The sequence below is a fragment of the Neodiprion fabricii genome, chromosome 4 (genome assembly GCF_021155785.1).
Source record: "Neodiprion fabricii isolate iyNeoFabr1 chromosome 4, iyNeoFabr1.1, whole genome shotgun sequence".
Lineage (NCBI taxonomy): Eukaryota > Metazoa > Arthropoda > Insecta > Hymenoptera > Diprionidae > Neodiprion > Neodiprion fabricii.
The window spans coordinates 36,912,435-36,929,881 of NC_060242.1; the positions used below are offsets into that span (position 1 = coordinate 36,912,435).

General features: G+C 41.2%; 1 protein-coding gene across 3 annotated transcripts in view; it reads right to left on the reverse strand.

Annotated features, from left to right (window-relative positions):
- The window catches only part of LOC124179767 (agrin-like), a 290,835-nt gene that overhangs the window by 152,646 nt on the left and 120,742 nt on the right, over positions 1–17,447 (reverse strand). For 2 of the 3 annotated variants that reach the window (XM_046564485.1, XM_046564483.1), the window contains exon 3: positions 12,550–12,585. The exons of the other annotated variant lie outside the window; for it this stretch is intronic. In XM_046564485.1, the coding sequence (XP_046420441.1) occupies positions 12,550–12,585 (36 nt within the window). The remainder of the gene's footprint in view (positions 1–12,549; positions 12,586–17,447) is intronic. 3 annotated transcript variants of the gene reach the window in all.

A 17,447-nucleotide genomic window follows, 5' to 3' on the forward strand; every position in this document is an offset into this window, starting at 1 on the left:
TGCAGATGAGTACGATTTAAAGTGCTTAAACCTTAAACGCCATAAAATAAGCAGAATCGGATTTCCGGAATGCCATGGGTAAAAAGTACACAAGAATACGTAACACGGTGAAAAGTGTGAATAGCGGAGATTTCGACAAAGACAAAAGAGGCTCTCTCTATCTCTCTCTCTCTCTCGATTTTTCTCCCTCTCATCTCCTAAATCGCAAGAAACATCGAACCGCTTTGTCAAGCGCAAGTTGAAGTTTAAATTAGTGGATTAAACTCGCGTTAAGTTAACGCGGCCGGGTCGGCGGAGCCGGGCGAGAAATGTGGAAGGTGAGTTAGAAGTAGGATGTAGAGGGGCGTTAGGGGGCGGAAAAGGGGCGGCTGAACCCGGCTCCGGTAGTCAAGTAGTGTGACTGAGACATGGCTCCTCGGAGACCCGGGCCGAGATTTATTCGAAGGGCTATTTGAACGGGGGTTCGACCTTAGTCACTGTTTCTTCGGCGCCTCCCCCTCGCCGGCTCGCCTCGCGTCTTCATCCCTCACCGCCGCCCCCGCCTCCCGTCATCCCCCGCATCGGCCGTAATCTCAGTCATGCCGAAATTATACCCGGCTAATCTCTCCCGCCTGAATATAGGCAGGTATCGACGCGTGTGCGGAGTTGGTTATACAATGAGAAAAATTTCATTTGTTGCAGTGGCTGGAAAAATTGAGTAAAACAGATATCGTTAAAAAAACTGTATCGTCGATACTTTTTTGGTCATTGCAACGCAAAATCGGTTTCTGAGCTTTACTCTATTTTTTTAGTTACACAAGGCTTTAACGTCAATTTATCGTTGCACGAGCGATAAATTTTCGCAACAGTTGCAAGAAAATCTAGCAACAGCGATCGCAATGAGAAAGAATAGTAACGGATGCTAGACTTTCCGGTAACAGCTGGAAAACTAATTTTCATTTTCTACCTGGAACTATATTTTTCGATTGTGGTAAAAAATGAAAATAGTTAAGTATCGAGCGGTAACCGGAACAAAAAATTTCTCTCTGTTTACCCACGTGTATAATCGGCCGTTAATCTATACGAGCAGATTTATTCATACATTATACATGTACGCAAAAGTTACATCCGTCACCGATATTTTTTATTATTGTTTGTATGATTTTTTTTCTTTCTTCTTTCATGCCAGTGGCACGAGGTATTGCGTTTTGTGCAAAAATACGTAATTCTATCTATCCTGTGTTCCCGTACGTCGTACATTTTACATTAACGATCAATGCCTGGTGCAGAATAAATTCAAATTTATCGTTTTTCGTGCGTCGGGTTGTATGAATAATTATTATCGAAACCTGTCATTTTTTATCGACACAAAATGTCCGCCATGACTGTGCAGGATGGTATCAAATTACGTATTTGTTCGTTTTCCGTTGCAAATTTCATCATTAGTATCGAAAATTACGTATCACACTTTATTTCCAAATAATTTTGTCACGTTACGTCATACCCAGCTCGAAACAAAACTTGTCGAGATTTTGAAACACAAATCTCAACTGTGGCTAGTTGTAAATTATATCAACCACTCGTTGATGGTAAAAAAAACGTATAAGTGAAAAAGAAGTAAACAAATATCAGGAATACGTTTAAACGTTCAACGAATCGTCAAAACCGTCATAAATTGTTGCTAAACATACACGTGTTCGCGCAGATTTCAGACTCGAAGTACCTACTCCATTCTTCACCATCGAGCTTTCTTCCGGGTGAACGGGTTGTAGCTTACCTATAGATATACACATGTATAGGTAACTCGGAAAAAGTTTCCCGACTCGCCTGCCAAACTACCCGCGCCCTATCAATTCCCCAATTTCTGTCCCTTCCTGCGAGTTTCTGGTCAAATCGTTGTTTGTTTTTGGTACATCACCGTTTTATCCTCGTAATCGAAATAACCTGTTATTCGAACCAGAGAATTCTATTCCCTTATTCGGTGACTCGTGTTCCATAAGACGAAATATACGTAGGTAATAATATACTGGGTGGTACACTGAGAAAAATTTCATTTGTTACGGTAAGTAGAAAAATTGAGTAAAACCGGTATCGTTGAAAAAACTGTTAGAATATTGTTGGAATTACGAAAAACGAGGCACGCGTAAACATTTTGCGCTTTCGTCGATTCTTTTTTTGCTAATTGCAACGCAAAATCGGTTTCTGAGGTTTACTTTACTTTTTTAGTTAAACGAGGCTTTGACGTCAATTTATCGTTTCGTATCATTTCGTATCGTCCTCTAGCTCCTGTATCAAAAAATTGTCCACTTTTATCTTCATAGTCTCAAAGTTTTCCTTTTTTAACAAAGAATTCATGAGAAAAAATTGAAGCGAATCCATATTTCTTTTACTCTTTACATCGTACTTGAAAATATATAAATGTTTGGGGTGGAATGCCTCGTATAAATTATTAAAGAAAACCATCTTTAGATTAAGAAAATTATTAGAAATTCCTAATCGACGTAAATTCAAACAAACTAGAATCTTTTCAATCTTCTTCTTTCGCGTGGTGTGAAGTTTACATTATATACGTACAGCTTACAATTTGTTTTCAAAAATTAGTAAAAATATTCAAAGTCGCGTTTACGAATATACGCGAGTAAGGGTAACACCTTTCACATCATAGATACATATTTGTCTAGAATCGTAGAAAATAATACTCGGTAAACCTCGCGAAAGTGATATTTTACAAACTAAAATGAGAAATCGAGTGAATGTTTTATGCCTGTTACACTGCAGTAATTAAAGAAAAAGAACAAAATGGAAAACGTGTTTAAAAATTGAAAATCGTTCGATCGAAATCCGCACGATTGGTAAAAGAAATTCGAAACTAAATTAAAAAAACCAAGTTTATAAAGCTATCCTCCTCTTGCCTCTTGCCTCTCGGAGCATCTGCCATTGCGAATTTTCTTCTCATCGTTCAATGCCGGAATGAAAAAGTTATTCGTGCGGGAAAGGTATACAGGTATACAGGTGCGGGTTGAAGAAGGAACGACTCACGGGTCGAAAGGTGTGAAATTATTCACCTGTTATACGTATATACAAGGCTACTTGGCTAACCGCGCGAATTATTATACAGAAGGTAAAAAAAAAAAAAAAAGCTTTGAAAGTAAACCTGAACAACCGCCGCGCGGCTGCGAATGCAATGTGAATAAATTCTCTTGGCGGTCCCTTCGCGTGTGACGCAATTCATGAAAGTAAGTGCGGTTAAGCTCAGCTTGCGTGAAGAATGGAATAATATATGTCAGTATATCGAACAAACGGCGTATTCACACTTTCTTTGTACACGGTTAAAATGGAATTAGGCAGGAATCCAGTGACATTTTTCACCGCAATTTATAATTGTAGATATTGTTAAAATAATTGGTGTTCGGAAATATTCGCAAATTCCGACTATGAGTATAATTTCTTGAACAATATATAACACATGATATTATGAAAAATTGGTTTTTTTTTTGTTTTGCTTTCACACTCTGATACGTTGGTGTTTGATACGAAAAAAAAAACATCAACCCAAAAGGTGAGCTATCTAGCTCAAGTTGAACAGGTCGCTATTTTAATTTTTATTTTCCATCCATCTAACTTGCGGAAATTTCACTTTTTGTTAAAAGTTGAAATACTCGTAAGCTATTCAATATTTTTTAAATACTTAGTAATCTACGTCCGAATGATGATAGCTATGCTTTGTCACGGAGGCTTGGAAAGCTTGAAGAATAAGCTTCATAGATCTGTGCATGAATTTAAAAAAAATATTGAACGGTTCACGAGTAATTTAACTTTCAACGAAGAGTGAAATTTTCTCACGTCAAGCGAATGGGAAATAAAAATCAAAATAATGACCTGTTAGACTATAGCTATAAAGTTCATCTTTTGGGTGGATTTTTTTATCAAACACTAGCATTTGAGTGAACAAGAGGGAAATTTTTTTTTTTTTTCATCAGAATTTTGTAGCTCACAAACCAATTTTAATGCAATTCAAATTTTTTCTTATTTAGGACATGGAATGGAAAGTTATAAATTATAATGTTTGAAAAGGAATTTACCATTAAAAGTAGAATCAATTTCAGTACGGTTATTTACCATTGAAAGTAGAGCTTTACAAATTAAAAATTGTCAACTGACTTCCTTCTTCATAGAAAATTACAAACTATAGAATTTCTACGAACAATTTGATGATATTTAGTAACAAGTTTTAACATTTCAACCATAAACTGGAAAAAAAAAATAGTTGACTTTACTATAAATTGAATCTTGAGCTTGAACAACTTTGGAAGAAGTCACTTTATCAAAAAATGATAAGTGACACTTTTTGTAGAGTTTTCAATTTCCCATAAGAATATGTACAAGTCATTTGGATTTTATTATTGGTTTGTGAGCTACAAAATTCTGAAAAAAAGAAAAAAATTTCCTATGCCATATAAATAGAAAATAGAAATCCGCGATGAGCGACCTCTAAATATTCATATTAAGAGCTCTGCTTTTGACAGGTATCTTTTTTCACCCCCCCCCCCCCCCCCCCAAATACCTATTACAGAGAGGATTTTGAAAAAAAAAAATAGCCGATTTTTTTGAACCAGTCTAACATATTGTATGTATATTTATACAGACGTTCACGGAGAATCGAAAGCTGCAGCTTCTCCGCGGAATTTCGCCGGGTTTAAGCTCTGCGGTTAATGCTTTCGAAGTCCGGAGGGAACCGGGCGGATGGTAATGGCGAATCGAACCGCGGGTCCGAGCTGACCAAAACGCTATTCCGCTACTTAGTGCTTGATAGGTTCCACTTAGGCGTGGGTCCGGCAATTCGCCCTCGGACCCCGCAGGATCGGCGTCTGGCGTTGCCATTTGCCTGGAGTCTTTGCTCCCGAAGGTTCGCCGTGTCGCCTGTTCGTCCTCCCGTCCCGAAACCCTTCGTCGAATTATACAACGTTGGGAACGAATCGCTGACCGTTTCGAATCCGGAACCACGACGATTCGGTTCGCCCGGTTTCGGTCAGCAAAACGGCTTTACTGCAGAGAATAATTGACCGCTTGCAACGGCTAGGAGAATCCTTCTCTCGCCGAGCTGTAATTGCCGAGCCTTTCTTCGCGCGGGGCTCGCGGAGGATAAGAGTTTCAGAAATTTCGGGTTATATTTCACCCCGACCGCCATCGCGATGCGGTCATGAACCGCGTTTCCTTGCGCCGAGAACCGCCCATCGTCCAACCTCGGCAAAAAAGAACCCTGACGTGTGAAGCTGGAATCCGAGGTGTGCGTTTTTGCCAACGTGCAAGCTCGTCCCTTTCTTTTTCATCCCCGAGGAAACTGCCGGTCATTTCCCTCTTCGGCAGTGTCCTTATTTTCCTCAGAACTCTAGGAATCCGTGGCTCGCGTCAACGAGGGAAGGCTCCGCTCGGTCCGTGGGAGTAAAAAATTCGCGGATTCCATCGAGTGGATTCGCGGGATGTTTGGACGTGATATTTTTACCCGAAGATACGGAGTACCTGCGAGATTTTTTTTTATCATCACATCGGGTCTTGAACGCGCCTGTAGGATATTCGGATGATAGGAGAAGAGACGGCAAATTGTCAAAAATGAAAATTTCCAAACGATAAAAGGGTGAAAGACTCGAATTTTCAAAAAGGCAAAAATCCAATCGATCGAATTTTTAAGTTCGGAAAATCGAAGCGTAGAAACGTCGCAACGTATAAATAATATCAATGTATCGTAGAACGTCAAAATATACAGAGCCTACATCGTCCGATTGAACAATAATAATGCGTACAGAAATCAAAAACACAGAGAATGATTAGAATTTCGTGAAAACTCAAAAAATCTAAAGTTGACAGAAAGCCAAATCGCATAATCGTCATAATTTTACAGTGTTTTGATATTTTCTCACGCACATCCCGACATCCTGCATTTATACATCGAAATGATCCAAGAAACAGATTTTTAACCCTCCGTAAACTCGATATCGCAACCCTTTTACCGCACGGGCATTTTATTATCATTCGACCGCTACCCTTAACCCCTGCACGTCACACGCGTCACGTTTGAAGTTAAATTCACGCCTGTAAGGGTGAGTCGCGATTATCCAGGGGCGGCTATAGCGACGGTGCGTTGCCCCGGGGGCAACCGATGACAATCTCATTTTCGTCGGTTATCCGTCTCTGATCTACTTCTAGGCGTGGCGTTTTTATTACGTTATTTATTCCTCTTTATCGTGCTCGTATAACGCGCGGCGGGACTGTTATACACACACCCGCCCCCGCCAACCCCCAACGACCCCCGCCGTCCCCCCGTCCCTTCGCCAGGTTTACGACGTCGACGTCGCGCGTCTGCCAGCCGTGCCGCAAACAGAACAAAAGTAGGTACCAACCTCGGTGGCTGCACTCATACACGACACCGCTGTACGGGAGACTCGACAAAGTCGCGCATATTCGCGGTCCGACGCAACGCGACGCGAAGCGCGGTTATCAGCTGGAAGAGCTTTCGCGAGGGGATGAGGACGACTTTAATGAGGAAAACCCGGGCCAAGGCGACTCCTAGCCTTCGCGCGAAAACGGACGTTGACTGATGGTCGAGCCACCCTCAAACCCCCAACCCCAAAACTCCGTCTAAACTCCTCTCACCCCACTCTCTCTCTCTCGCTGGATGCTTTCTTGCGACGAGCATAAAAATTCTTCGTCGCGACATTCTATTGTTCGGTTTGTGTATGTATGTATATATATATATGTTATATGTATATGTAAATATCGTACACGGGCAGAATATGTATAATACCGAGGTGTTGCGTGTATTCGTGGCGGGTGTTTTTTGAAACTATGTCAAGGCCCGTTTCAAGCAAGGATAGATCACCGCGGATTAGATTTTTTGATATCCGAAGACTATTAATGCCGCGTTATGTTTCACACGATGGGAATAAAGAATATTCATTGGCCGTGGTGCTTGCGTTATCTAAGAATTAATAATTCAGCTTTATTCGAGGAGAAGGCAAAACGGTTGTTCATTATTGTATCTTTGAAACGATTAGAAATCCATTGATTCCGTAGTATATACCTTTGGAATCGTTGAATCAAACCACTTTTGAAACTCTTTTCAATTTCATAAAATTATATACTTAAATTGAGGGAATAATAATCACAATAAGCGTTCTCTTTGAGTTGAAGACGGTGTTTCTTGTACAAGTCAAATAAAACAAAATTATTCCGTAGAATCAGAGAATTAGACTTACTGCAGGGTGTTCAAGATTAAATTCTTACAGTTTTTAATCGCTGTTGGATTGCAATTCTTTTCATAACTTCTTCTAAAACGAGACGTTGGAATGAATAAACTAGCATTTCCGCTTTCCTTTGTGCATAGCTAAAATGACAATTGAAAAATATTTCCACGACTGCAGTCTGAATTAGCGCTTGATAAGCTGCAAGATTGCGAAAAATAAGAACTCGACGTTGTATTGCAGAAACATGGGGTTGCAGTCAAAGCTCAAAGGCAGTGACGTTTTGTTTAAAAAAAAAAAAAAAAAAAAAAAAACAACAACGCGTTGATATTTATTCTTTATTTAAACTTTTCTCAACTCCCGGTTCTCTCGGCGTTTCTCCGCACAGAGATCCGACTCGTCGGTTCCCTCTCTTGCAGAGCGCATGGCAAAGGAGCCTTATAGGATAGCGTCGCGAGTTCCTGACTTCCCATAAATTCTGCAAGTAGTGGTTTACCGTTCCTCGTTTTACCCCGTTTCTCCTCTCTTGTACTTTTTTCCCTTCTAGACGGGAGGCGGGATCCCATCCTTATACGGGGGTTCGGCTTCAGCGCCTTGGAAGCAATTTCTTAGCTCTGAGCCCGGGTCGCGGAACTATTACAGCCGCAGTCACCCCGCGCGTTTAACGTTTTCACATTCTAGAAACGCGACTGAGATATGTATATATATACATCTACATACATATATACATATATACGTATATATACATACCTACACATATAGGCAAGGATTTATGGTATTTTTCAAAATTCTACAGGTCTTACCCGGAATTCAGAGGATGTCCAAAGAATTTCACTAGTCTTTGCCAAAATTCTGTAAATTTTTCTCAAAATTGACCCGACCCCAAATGTGTGTTCTAGTGCATTCGGGTGTCTTCGGGTATGTTCGGATGTATTCGTGTGAGTTCGAATGCATTCGAGTGTTTTCGGGTGTCTTCGGGCGCGTTCGGGTGCGTTCGTGTGGCCGGTTCATATATGTCAGGGTTCTTGGATTCCTAACACGGCAGTGGCAAGATATCTTCGTAACATAGTATACATATAATTACATTTATGCGAATTACGTACGTTTTTGGTAAAAGAAATAACATCGCGACAAGAATATGGCGTGAAAATCTTGTAGTTAAATTACCTTCAAGGACGAATCGATATGCCGATCCGTGCATGAACGCGCTTCGCCTTTCCGGTTCGTTACTTATCGATCTTCGTCAATACCGATTTTACACGTATCCGAGTGTTTTATTCCTCGGGGTTTCGAGAGCCGACGAATAGACAAGAATGTATTCGCTTGGAGGGGGTGAGAGTAAGGATATTCCTGGGTAAGAAAGGACATTACGGCACTCCAGCTCTGCGTATACCCTCAACAATGAGAGCAGAAAACCCGTGACAAATTGTCTTCGCCTATCTAGGATATAGGCACATATATTAAGATTTAACCGTGAGGGGTAAGCCTGTTTCAGAATGAGAACGACAAGGAGAAACAACCCCTGCGTTTCGGTTGCAGGCGACAAAAGGCGAGCACTCAACGAAATCCCGGTTGGCGCGTGAATTTAGCCGCACAGTCATCTCACGCTCCGATTATGCATCTCATAGTTTTTCTGACCTGTAATTTCCGCATTTCTCCCTCGGGGTAACGGCCGGATCTACACGTTAAATGCAAGTCACGTGATCGCGTTGCGGCCGGCGTTCATCGCTAGCTAACATCCAAGGTAAGCGACGGAAAGTAATTAATTTCTTCATTTTCTTCTTTTTTTTTTTTTACCTTCTCTTTTTTCACTTCTCTTCGTCGGAGAAGAATCGTTTGCGCGCGTTTTATCCTCAGCCTGTTACAGATTATTCTTACGGACGACATAAAAGTTAGCGACGCCTCGACGTGGTGAGAATTTTAGACATACGTGCAAACGAAAATTCCCGAGTCAAAACGAGCGGTGTAAAAGCGTCGAGAAGTTTTGATGATACTGAACGGTAAGATGAGTGAAAGAAACGTTGAAAAAAATATACGTTATCTGTGCCAAGGATAATTAACGATGAGAAAAAGCTTCCTGATATTATGTAATAAAAATGAATCTGATTGCGAGCGAATTTGAATGACACAAGTTAAGGTATAAAGAATTTTACAAAAGGTTTTACAATCAGAAAAGAATTTTAAAAATTATCGAACTTTGATGCTTTTTGTCCAATTATAGAATGGTGTTTTTTTTTCTCGCATTTTTCAAATTTTTTTTTCGGAATTTGTGAAGACACACGTTGTAGCACTTCAATTGTTATTTCTCTCCCAACATTTATATTCAATCCGAAAATCAAGATCCATAGCACAACCGCGTATCGTTTAAATTAAAAGTTCATATTAACTTATAACTATTTCATGAGATTGAATCAATGATGAAAAAGTCGTCAGACACACATCTCAAACATTAATTGGGGACTTGATATTAAAAGTGTGGATTTCGTCTTCGCGACGTAAATTGGTATCATGATCGACGTAGGCGTTAAAAAAAACAAAATGCCATGTACGATCAATTCTTCATCAATTTGAAAAATGAACTGAGCTCGATCTTTCACGTAAAGCAGAACGCTCATCTCTTGACAGAACCGTTCTTCCAATCTGAGAAAACTTTTTAGGGGATGCCATGGTGGAAGATCGCAAATTATTTTTTGCCCAAACAACCTAATACATACATTACGATTTAACGTGTAATATAATTTTGACCTTACGTTACCTGATACATACGTATATTCCAGACTGCCGCATATGCAGTCGAAAAGAAAAATTTTCTCTATACACGTGTTGCGCAAACCGCCGCGTCGTACGTTTCGACACACATATATTATTATCTCGACGCTATACCTACGTAGATTTCTCGACGTAGAACGCGCTCCAGAATCGTCTATCTAGCGAGCGTTGTACAATTCCCGAGGTGAAAAATATCTTTTATTTGTTACAAAAGTACCGGGCGGATTCAAAAAACGTTATTTCACGCGAAGGTTCTATTTTATCTCCATTTTTTCCCTCGGCTTTTTTTCTTTTCGCCGTCGCGAGGTGGATACGGATCGCGAATTGTGTGAGCGAAGGGTTCGAGGGTGGTTTTGTTCACGTTTTTCCTTTCCCTTTTCCTTTTTTCTTCCTCCACTCCCTCTCTCTCTCTCTCTCTCTCTCTCTCTCTTTCTCTCTCTTTCTCTCCCCTCCGTACTTCCGACTGCCAATTATTATTTTCTTACTTTGCTTAATTAATTTTTTCAACCAACCGCAGGGATTTTATCACCGCAACGAACCGAACTTCGCGAATCTCCCGTTTTCCGTGTTGTAGCTGGGCGGGTTATATTATTAGTCAGGCAGGTACTCCGTGGTTTTAGAAGCTTAACATTGCCGAGTAATTTGCATTATTGTATTATTCCGGACAGTAGGAATCCCTTGGCGCGTCTCTGGCTTGTCCCTCGCGAAGGGTGGAGATTATAAACTCCCGATCCGTCTTACGGGGTTGTGAAAGAGAAAAAAAAAAATAAAATAAAAAAAAAAACTCAATTATAAAATTTCAAACAGATTCTTTCTTCGTCTTATTATTTATACGCCAGGAACAAACCTCCGCGATTAAAACTACATTCAATCGCGCTGAGCGTTTCATGATTGCATTTTTCCTTAAAAAATGAAAAAGCTCATTATTATACGCCGCGAGACTGTTCCTGGAACTTGATCAATTTTTCAGACGCGATCTACGCCCATTCCTACGATTATTAGTACATATATAATACATACCACGTGACCTGCACGCGTGTGCTTCGCCGGACAGCCCGATCATTCTTTTATTGCAACTTATCGGAGAATTTTCATTATTCAATTTTGTTCACGCGCGGATGGCTTCATCTATTTTTTTTTTGTTTTTCTTTATCTCTTATCTCGATTTCGTCAATTTTTTTCCATCGAGAGTTACCGCCGGTGTCCGTATGTATGCGTATTATATCCACTTCGCAATTTATAGTTACTTTCACCCCCTATCTCGTACAATACCGGCGTAGAATATTTTCGGCAAAACTTTTGGCATACCTTTTTTCGCATCGCACTGCTGCAGAATATGTAACCCAAACTCGCGCAACTTAAATACGTATATGTACGTATATATATAGATATTTGCCCGTGGCGAATGAGGGGCGCCGAATGTTCAAGCCAGCTTTCGAATACCTTTGCGGCAATTCCACTCCGGGCTCTGCGTCGGCTATATTATTTCACGCAGATCGACTGGCTAAAGCGCGGCTTAAACGTTGTTGAAAATTTGACCAAAGCTCGCACTTTAAAGCTGTATGAGCGTAGAGTAGCTTGCGACTTGAAATACTACGTACTTATAAACTCTGTCCTAAATCCATTTCCACTTTCCCCTCCTTTATTAATCATCAATTGGTATTTGGTTCGAAGCGCAGGGTGCTTTTTAAAATCGTTGATCGGTAAAATGGAATTTGAAATAAAGACCTCGCGCTGTTTCCTCGAGCAGCTGCTCGAACCCTCTGAAAATTATTACGCCGGGGGAGGCAAAAATTCCGGCTTATCGGTGCGCGTGTAAATTGCGGCCGATTATGCTTTGCCGGTTTTGTGTAAATTTGTCCGATTTCACGGGGCGGTTTTTTCGTCCGTCGTCGATTTTGGCCGCTCGTCGCCGATCGTTCCTCGACATTACGCAGCGAAGGGACGACTTTACGCCACCTATAACCTGCACCAACCCCCGATCCTCCAGTTTATGACTGGGAATAAATTGGCTATCGGTACTTGCATGCAATGAGACTACTTACACGCCAAGATCGAAGGATGCCGGGTAATAAAAGTCACAATACGGAATGGTAATTATTACCGTTGTATCGCACCTTATTTCTTCGCTCGTTCCGTTTTCCGCCGTCGGTAATTAACACTCCCGCTTATAGTCAGTAATTATATAGTAGAATTATTACAGCACTGCACAGAACTCCGAAATCAATGCGATCGTTAAATTTAATCTGACAAATTGCGATCCTGAAGTTTTATAATTTAACAAGCGAAATGTGAGAAACGAATGCAGAGGATGCAACGTTATTCTGTCCCAATCAAAAATTGATACGTGTTCGTTACGATGGTTATTATTCATGCAGATCGTTAGTTTTACAGCTTCGATTGTACACGTATACACGTGGCTTGAATGTGATTCGTAATTTTGCGTATGCACGAGTAAGAATAAAACCGTATACGATATCGAATACGAATACATTATACATAAGCGGAATTTTGTTATTTCATTTATTTTTTTTTGTTTTTTAATAAAACTATATGAACTTACCCTCGATAACGGGATGCTGGGGCTTATATGACATGTCTGAAATAAAAAATTGTTAGTATTAGTGAAATTAGTTACTATCGCAGTTATTATATGTACATATTACATAGGCATAATGTATTATGTGCAAGACTGGATTATTAAAGTGATATTGCTACCAGGATATATAACGTAGCAGGATTCTCACCACCAAATTATTACCCTAGCGAACGATTTTACGCAGCTGCGTACAGTACGTATCATACTATATATATTTACATTTCGTACGTACATGTATAAGCATGTGCAATTATTACACGAATGCAGCATAGCCAGCACCAAAGTTATATACAATTTCATACAATAATCCTTTTCCATGCTTCTACTATAACTTAAACTTGATTTCATTCGATTCTGTATCATCAGCTTTAATTGTTCTCGCCTTTATTGAGACGATCATTACTGTTATCATTATTACCGTTGCGCATAATGTCCGGCAATTTTGGCGAATCTTTATTACATCGTTTACTTTGTGAGTAGAATTGCAACTGTCGATGTTAACTCAAGCTTAAAGCGAACATACCATGTGAAAATTATTACTGCGGTATCATATGCGTTTTAGCAATAAATTTTCATGCATGTGCAGGTCTGGAGTGAATGCGATCGGCAGATATATATATACCGTAATGTAAGTTAAATTCACCTCGTGACAAAGTATACGAAACATCGCAATCCAGTTGAAATCGGTTGAACTTATATCACTGTAATCTGTACTCAGATGCGAGAATATTTATTTCGCTAAAATTGTAGCCCGCAGGGCAAGGCGAGGACTCTGGCGTTTCGTTGACGGGGAAAACTGGCGTGACTACTTTGATTTCCATCGTTATTTGAGGCTGCGACCTTCTTTCCGCGGTGTTTTCAGTCCAGCTGTCGGATACGTCGAGCCACCAGAATTATGAACGGTCTGCAGACGTTGTAATTGCACGAGATAAGCCGTTACAAGCAGCGAAACACAGCCGAGTATAATGAAATATCGCGAAAGCACGTGCGGCGTGCAAGGTGTAATAAGAATTCATCCAATCAACGGCTCGAAATTTACAGAGCCACCGGATTATCGCCCTCCCATTCCCAAAGTGTATTTCTATGCGAGCCGATCGTCGTCCAGCCGGGACAATCGCGCTGCAATCGTGCAGACTTGGTGAAAGTCGAGCTTGCGGCGCGCAAAAAGTTCGGGGACGACGGTCGGTGTTAATAATTCTTCGTCACGTCGGGTCGCAGGTGTGCTGGCCCGTCATTTTCCCCGAACAAAGTAGTCCCTGCCTTACCGGCAGCTGTTTGACCCGAGGAGCAAAACTCCGAGGCCTGAAAAGCTTGCCTCCTGGCCTCGTTAATGGACATTTCCGTCTGTGCGGCGGTCGGCGAAACGCCGCAAACTTCACGCCCGTACATATTATTCATGCGCACGCCTATCCAGCGGTCTTACATATATATGCCCTGGGTCAGAACTTGCGGGAACTTGAAGTTACTTTGATATTTGGACCACGGTGCAGTCTGCAATTCGAGAGCCGCGATCGCCCGCCGGAAATTGCTACTAATTAAAACGTGACCCGTGCTTTCGACGGGATTAATTGTCTCGCTTCTAATTTCGGTAGGACGCCTAAGGGTCGTTTCACGTGGGCACGGATTGATATTTCGATGGTGGGTGGGGGGAGAAATGACGCCCCGAACGTGATTAAAACTTTGGCCGATACACGCTGGGGAGAAATATTCCTGTTCACGTGGCGGAAACACGCGGAGGGGGTGGAATCGGGAGGAAGAAGGTCGCGACCTGGAATCTGGGGGTGATTCTGGCCACTCGCTCTACGGAAATGCCGAATCTGACGATATGTATGCAGCCCGGCTCTCGCGCGAGTTATACCGACCACCATTCCAATATCCCACTAATACTTCCGCCGGGATCGCCGGTTTGACACACACGCGGCGAACAGGTGATGTCAGTTTCGACGCCGATGCGAGCCCCGGGTTTTGGTCGCACGAGTTTTGAATGTATCGGATTTTCTCAAGAGTTATAACGTATGATACCGTGCCACTCGGTGATTAAACCCGGATGACGTTGGCGTTGGTTTCAGACTCTCCCAATTAGTATTTTTACACTCGACTGATGAAAGAATTTATTCAAGGAAGCGTTAAATTTTTGCCCCGAAAAAGATGAGATAATCAACCCTCGTCGAAAATGCCGAATGATCAAAGAATTCGGCTTAATTATTTTTCTGGGGTTAGAATATGAGGAAACTTAATTCGGAGCTTGAATAATGTTACGACTGGAACGTTATTACTGGAAAAATTTGTTCTTAAAGAAAAAATGAATATCGTACAACAATTTTTTACATTCTGACGTCGGAATGTTTCACGTTATGACAGTTGAAGCATTTCCAATAATCGCTTGTACATTATTTTTCGATACCAACTATTCTCTCCATGCATGATCCGTTGGGATATTGTTTATATTTTTCAGTTCGCAAAATCGATGCAACTTTTCAATGAAAATAAAAATTCCATGAAGCGGCGATAATAGAATCGAAAATACACGCAAAAAGTATAACGAGAACTGTAAAATAATGCGAAGATAAAAAAATACTACGTGTACGATTCGTTCTTATAATGTAGGAGGAGCTTTTCGATTTCGGCAGAGTTATTTTTGAACTGGATTCACTCGCAAGAAAACTGCCTAAAATTCATGAAACACCATGCAATGTCAAATTGTTCTCTTTAAAACCAATGAACCAGGTTGTTGTTTTTCTCATCTTGAGAATTTTAGGATGACCTCGGAGAGCGAGAGTGCGGAAATTCCTGAAGCTGGTTCCGTAACGTTCCGAGGTTTCCGATCTCTCGGCACCCGGACGGATGGATCGAGGTCTCCCGGCCAATAAAGGGAATTAGGTGTAATCCATACAGTTTCTATCGGACCGCGAAGAGCGTATATTTATCATCTGGCACTCGGCGCGTCCGTGCAATAAACTTTGTCCGTTCTTTAACCGTGTGGCGAGCCTGTGTCCCGAAACACGTTTCACCGGGTCCCGATAGCCGGCAGGATCATCGTGGAAGGAGGAAGGAGGAAGGGGATGAAGTTGGGGTCAAAAGCGCGAGCCGAACCGAATCGAACCGAATCGGAGCGGCAAAGTTTCCCCAATTTTTCCGACGGCTGGTGCAAAGTTTCCCTGAAATATTACCGGAATCAATCGCAACCTTTCGCCGGTAGTTTCCGCGCACGCAGCCCACCGGAGAAATAATAAATTTGAGCCAACGCAACGCAAGCCTCCGGATTAGGGGCAGTTTTCTCTCCTCTCCTCTTCCTCTCTTATGTTCGGCTCGATCGCTTTTCGCCTGTTCCTGTCCCCGACGTCACCCGGCATTATACAACATAGACCGATATCGGTAACAAATAACCCTCCGGATCGGGGAAAAATTTTATTGTCACGCTGTCAGATGCCGTCTTGTGATCCGTGAAACCTTTCTCACCGTTCAGGAGGTCCGTAATTTGAAAATCAACCATCGATCAATTCATATCTGGCTACAACTCAATTTTCATAATATCTTTTTTTTTTTTTTTCAAGTTTATAGAAAAGAAATTAATGTAATTATCTCCTGGAGTTTTGAAATTCAAAATGGTGAAATATATATACGTATATATAATATATAGTTGAAAGGTATACTTTTGACAAATTCACTGACGACTAGATTTTTTTTTCAATGCAGTTGATTCAATATTGCCATTCGTTTATCGTAACTTCCGTATCGTTGCAATTTTTAAGAATTTAACGCTTCACGATATTCAAACGATGAAACGAAAAAACTGTCTCGCAATTAGTGGGGTCGTTAAGGATAAATTAGGTAACCAAAGAATGAAACTGAGGGTAAAAAGTATATTTTTTAGAATTCCGAAACGATCTGAGATAAAAATTAAACGCTTGCAGCTCTTACTTTTAACTTTGTCATATATTTTCATTCAGCTTCGATTTCGAGTTAACAAAATGATCTCACTAACCTCTATATAAAAGTTCAAATTCGGAGAAATTTGCTTCGAATATTTTCAAATTTCTGATTGATCCGAACAACAAGCCCAACATTCATCATCAAGTATTATCGATACCATTTGTTCGCGGTATGAAAATAAAATACAATCTCATGATATTATAAAAAATCTCCCTGCACTCGTTCAGCAACGTCTGACCAAACGCGGAGTCTCATCACTGCTAAGTAGTATCGCCAGAAACGGAGTGACGAGCAGCGGGAAATTTAAGCATCAAGACGCCGCAGCGGGCTCTGTTCTTATTAGAGGAGCGAATAGAGAAACGGCAGAAGGTGAGAGACGGTTTGACTATTGTCTCTGTGCACGGCTAATTCGAGGATGGCGTCTATGGTATGCACTATACATGATATACAAGCGTATATAGATATATACGGAGGGCAAAACCGACCTATCCTCAAGTAATTTCGTATTCCGGTGAAACTGCGTTATTAGCCTAGCGTAATAATAATTCATCCGAACCAATTGAAGATGTGGGAGGGGGAGGGTGGGGGCATAAAAGGAGAGGGGGTGCCGTTGGCGTTATCGGGCTAATTGTAAGCTCACCGCGCGTTCGTGCAAGGGGTGTTCAAAGGTCGAGAAGCGAAACGGGATGTTCGAAAATCATTGTGTAAACACAGTTTCGCATTCCGAGGACGCAATTGCCTGTGAAATTTTCTCTAATCGTCGTGTAATTATACGTATAATGTATGAATTTTATTAAAGCGTGTACACGCGGCGAAAGTAACGATGGCGTTGAATCGATAACTCGACACGTTGGATGATAGAAAAACGTGTCGTGCGGAGTAAAAAAAAAAATAAAAACAAAACAAAAATGCAGCTTTCGTATTACGAC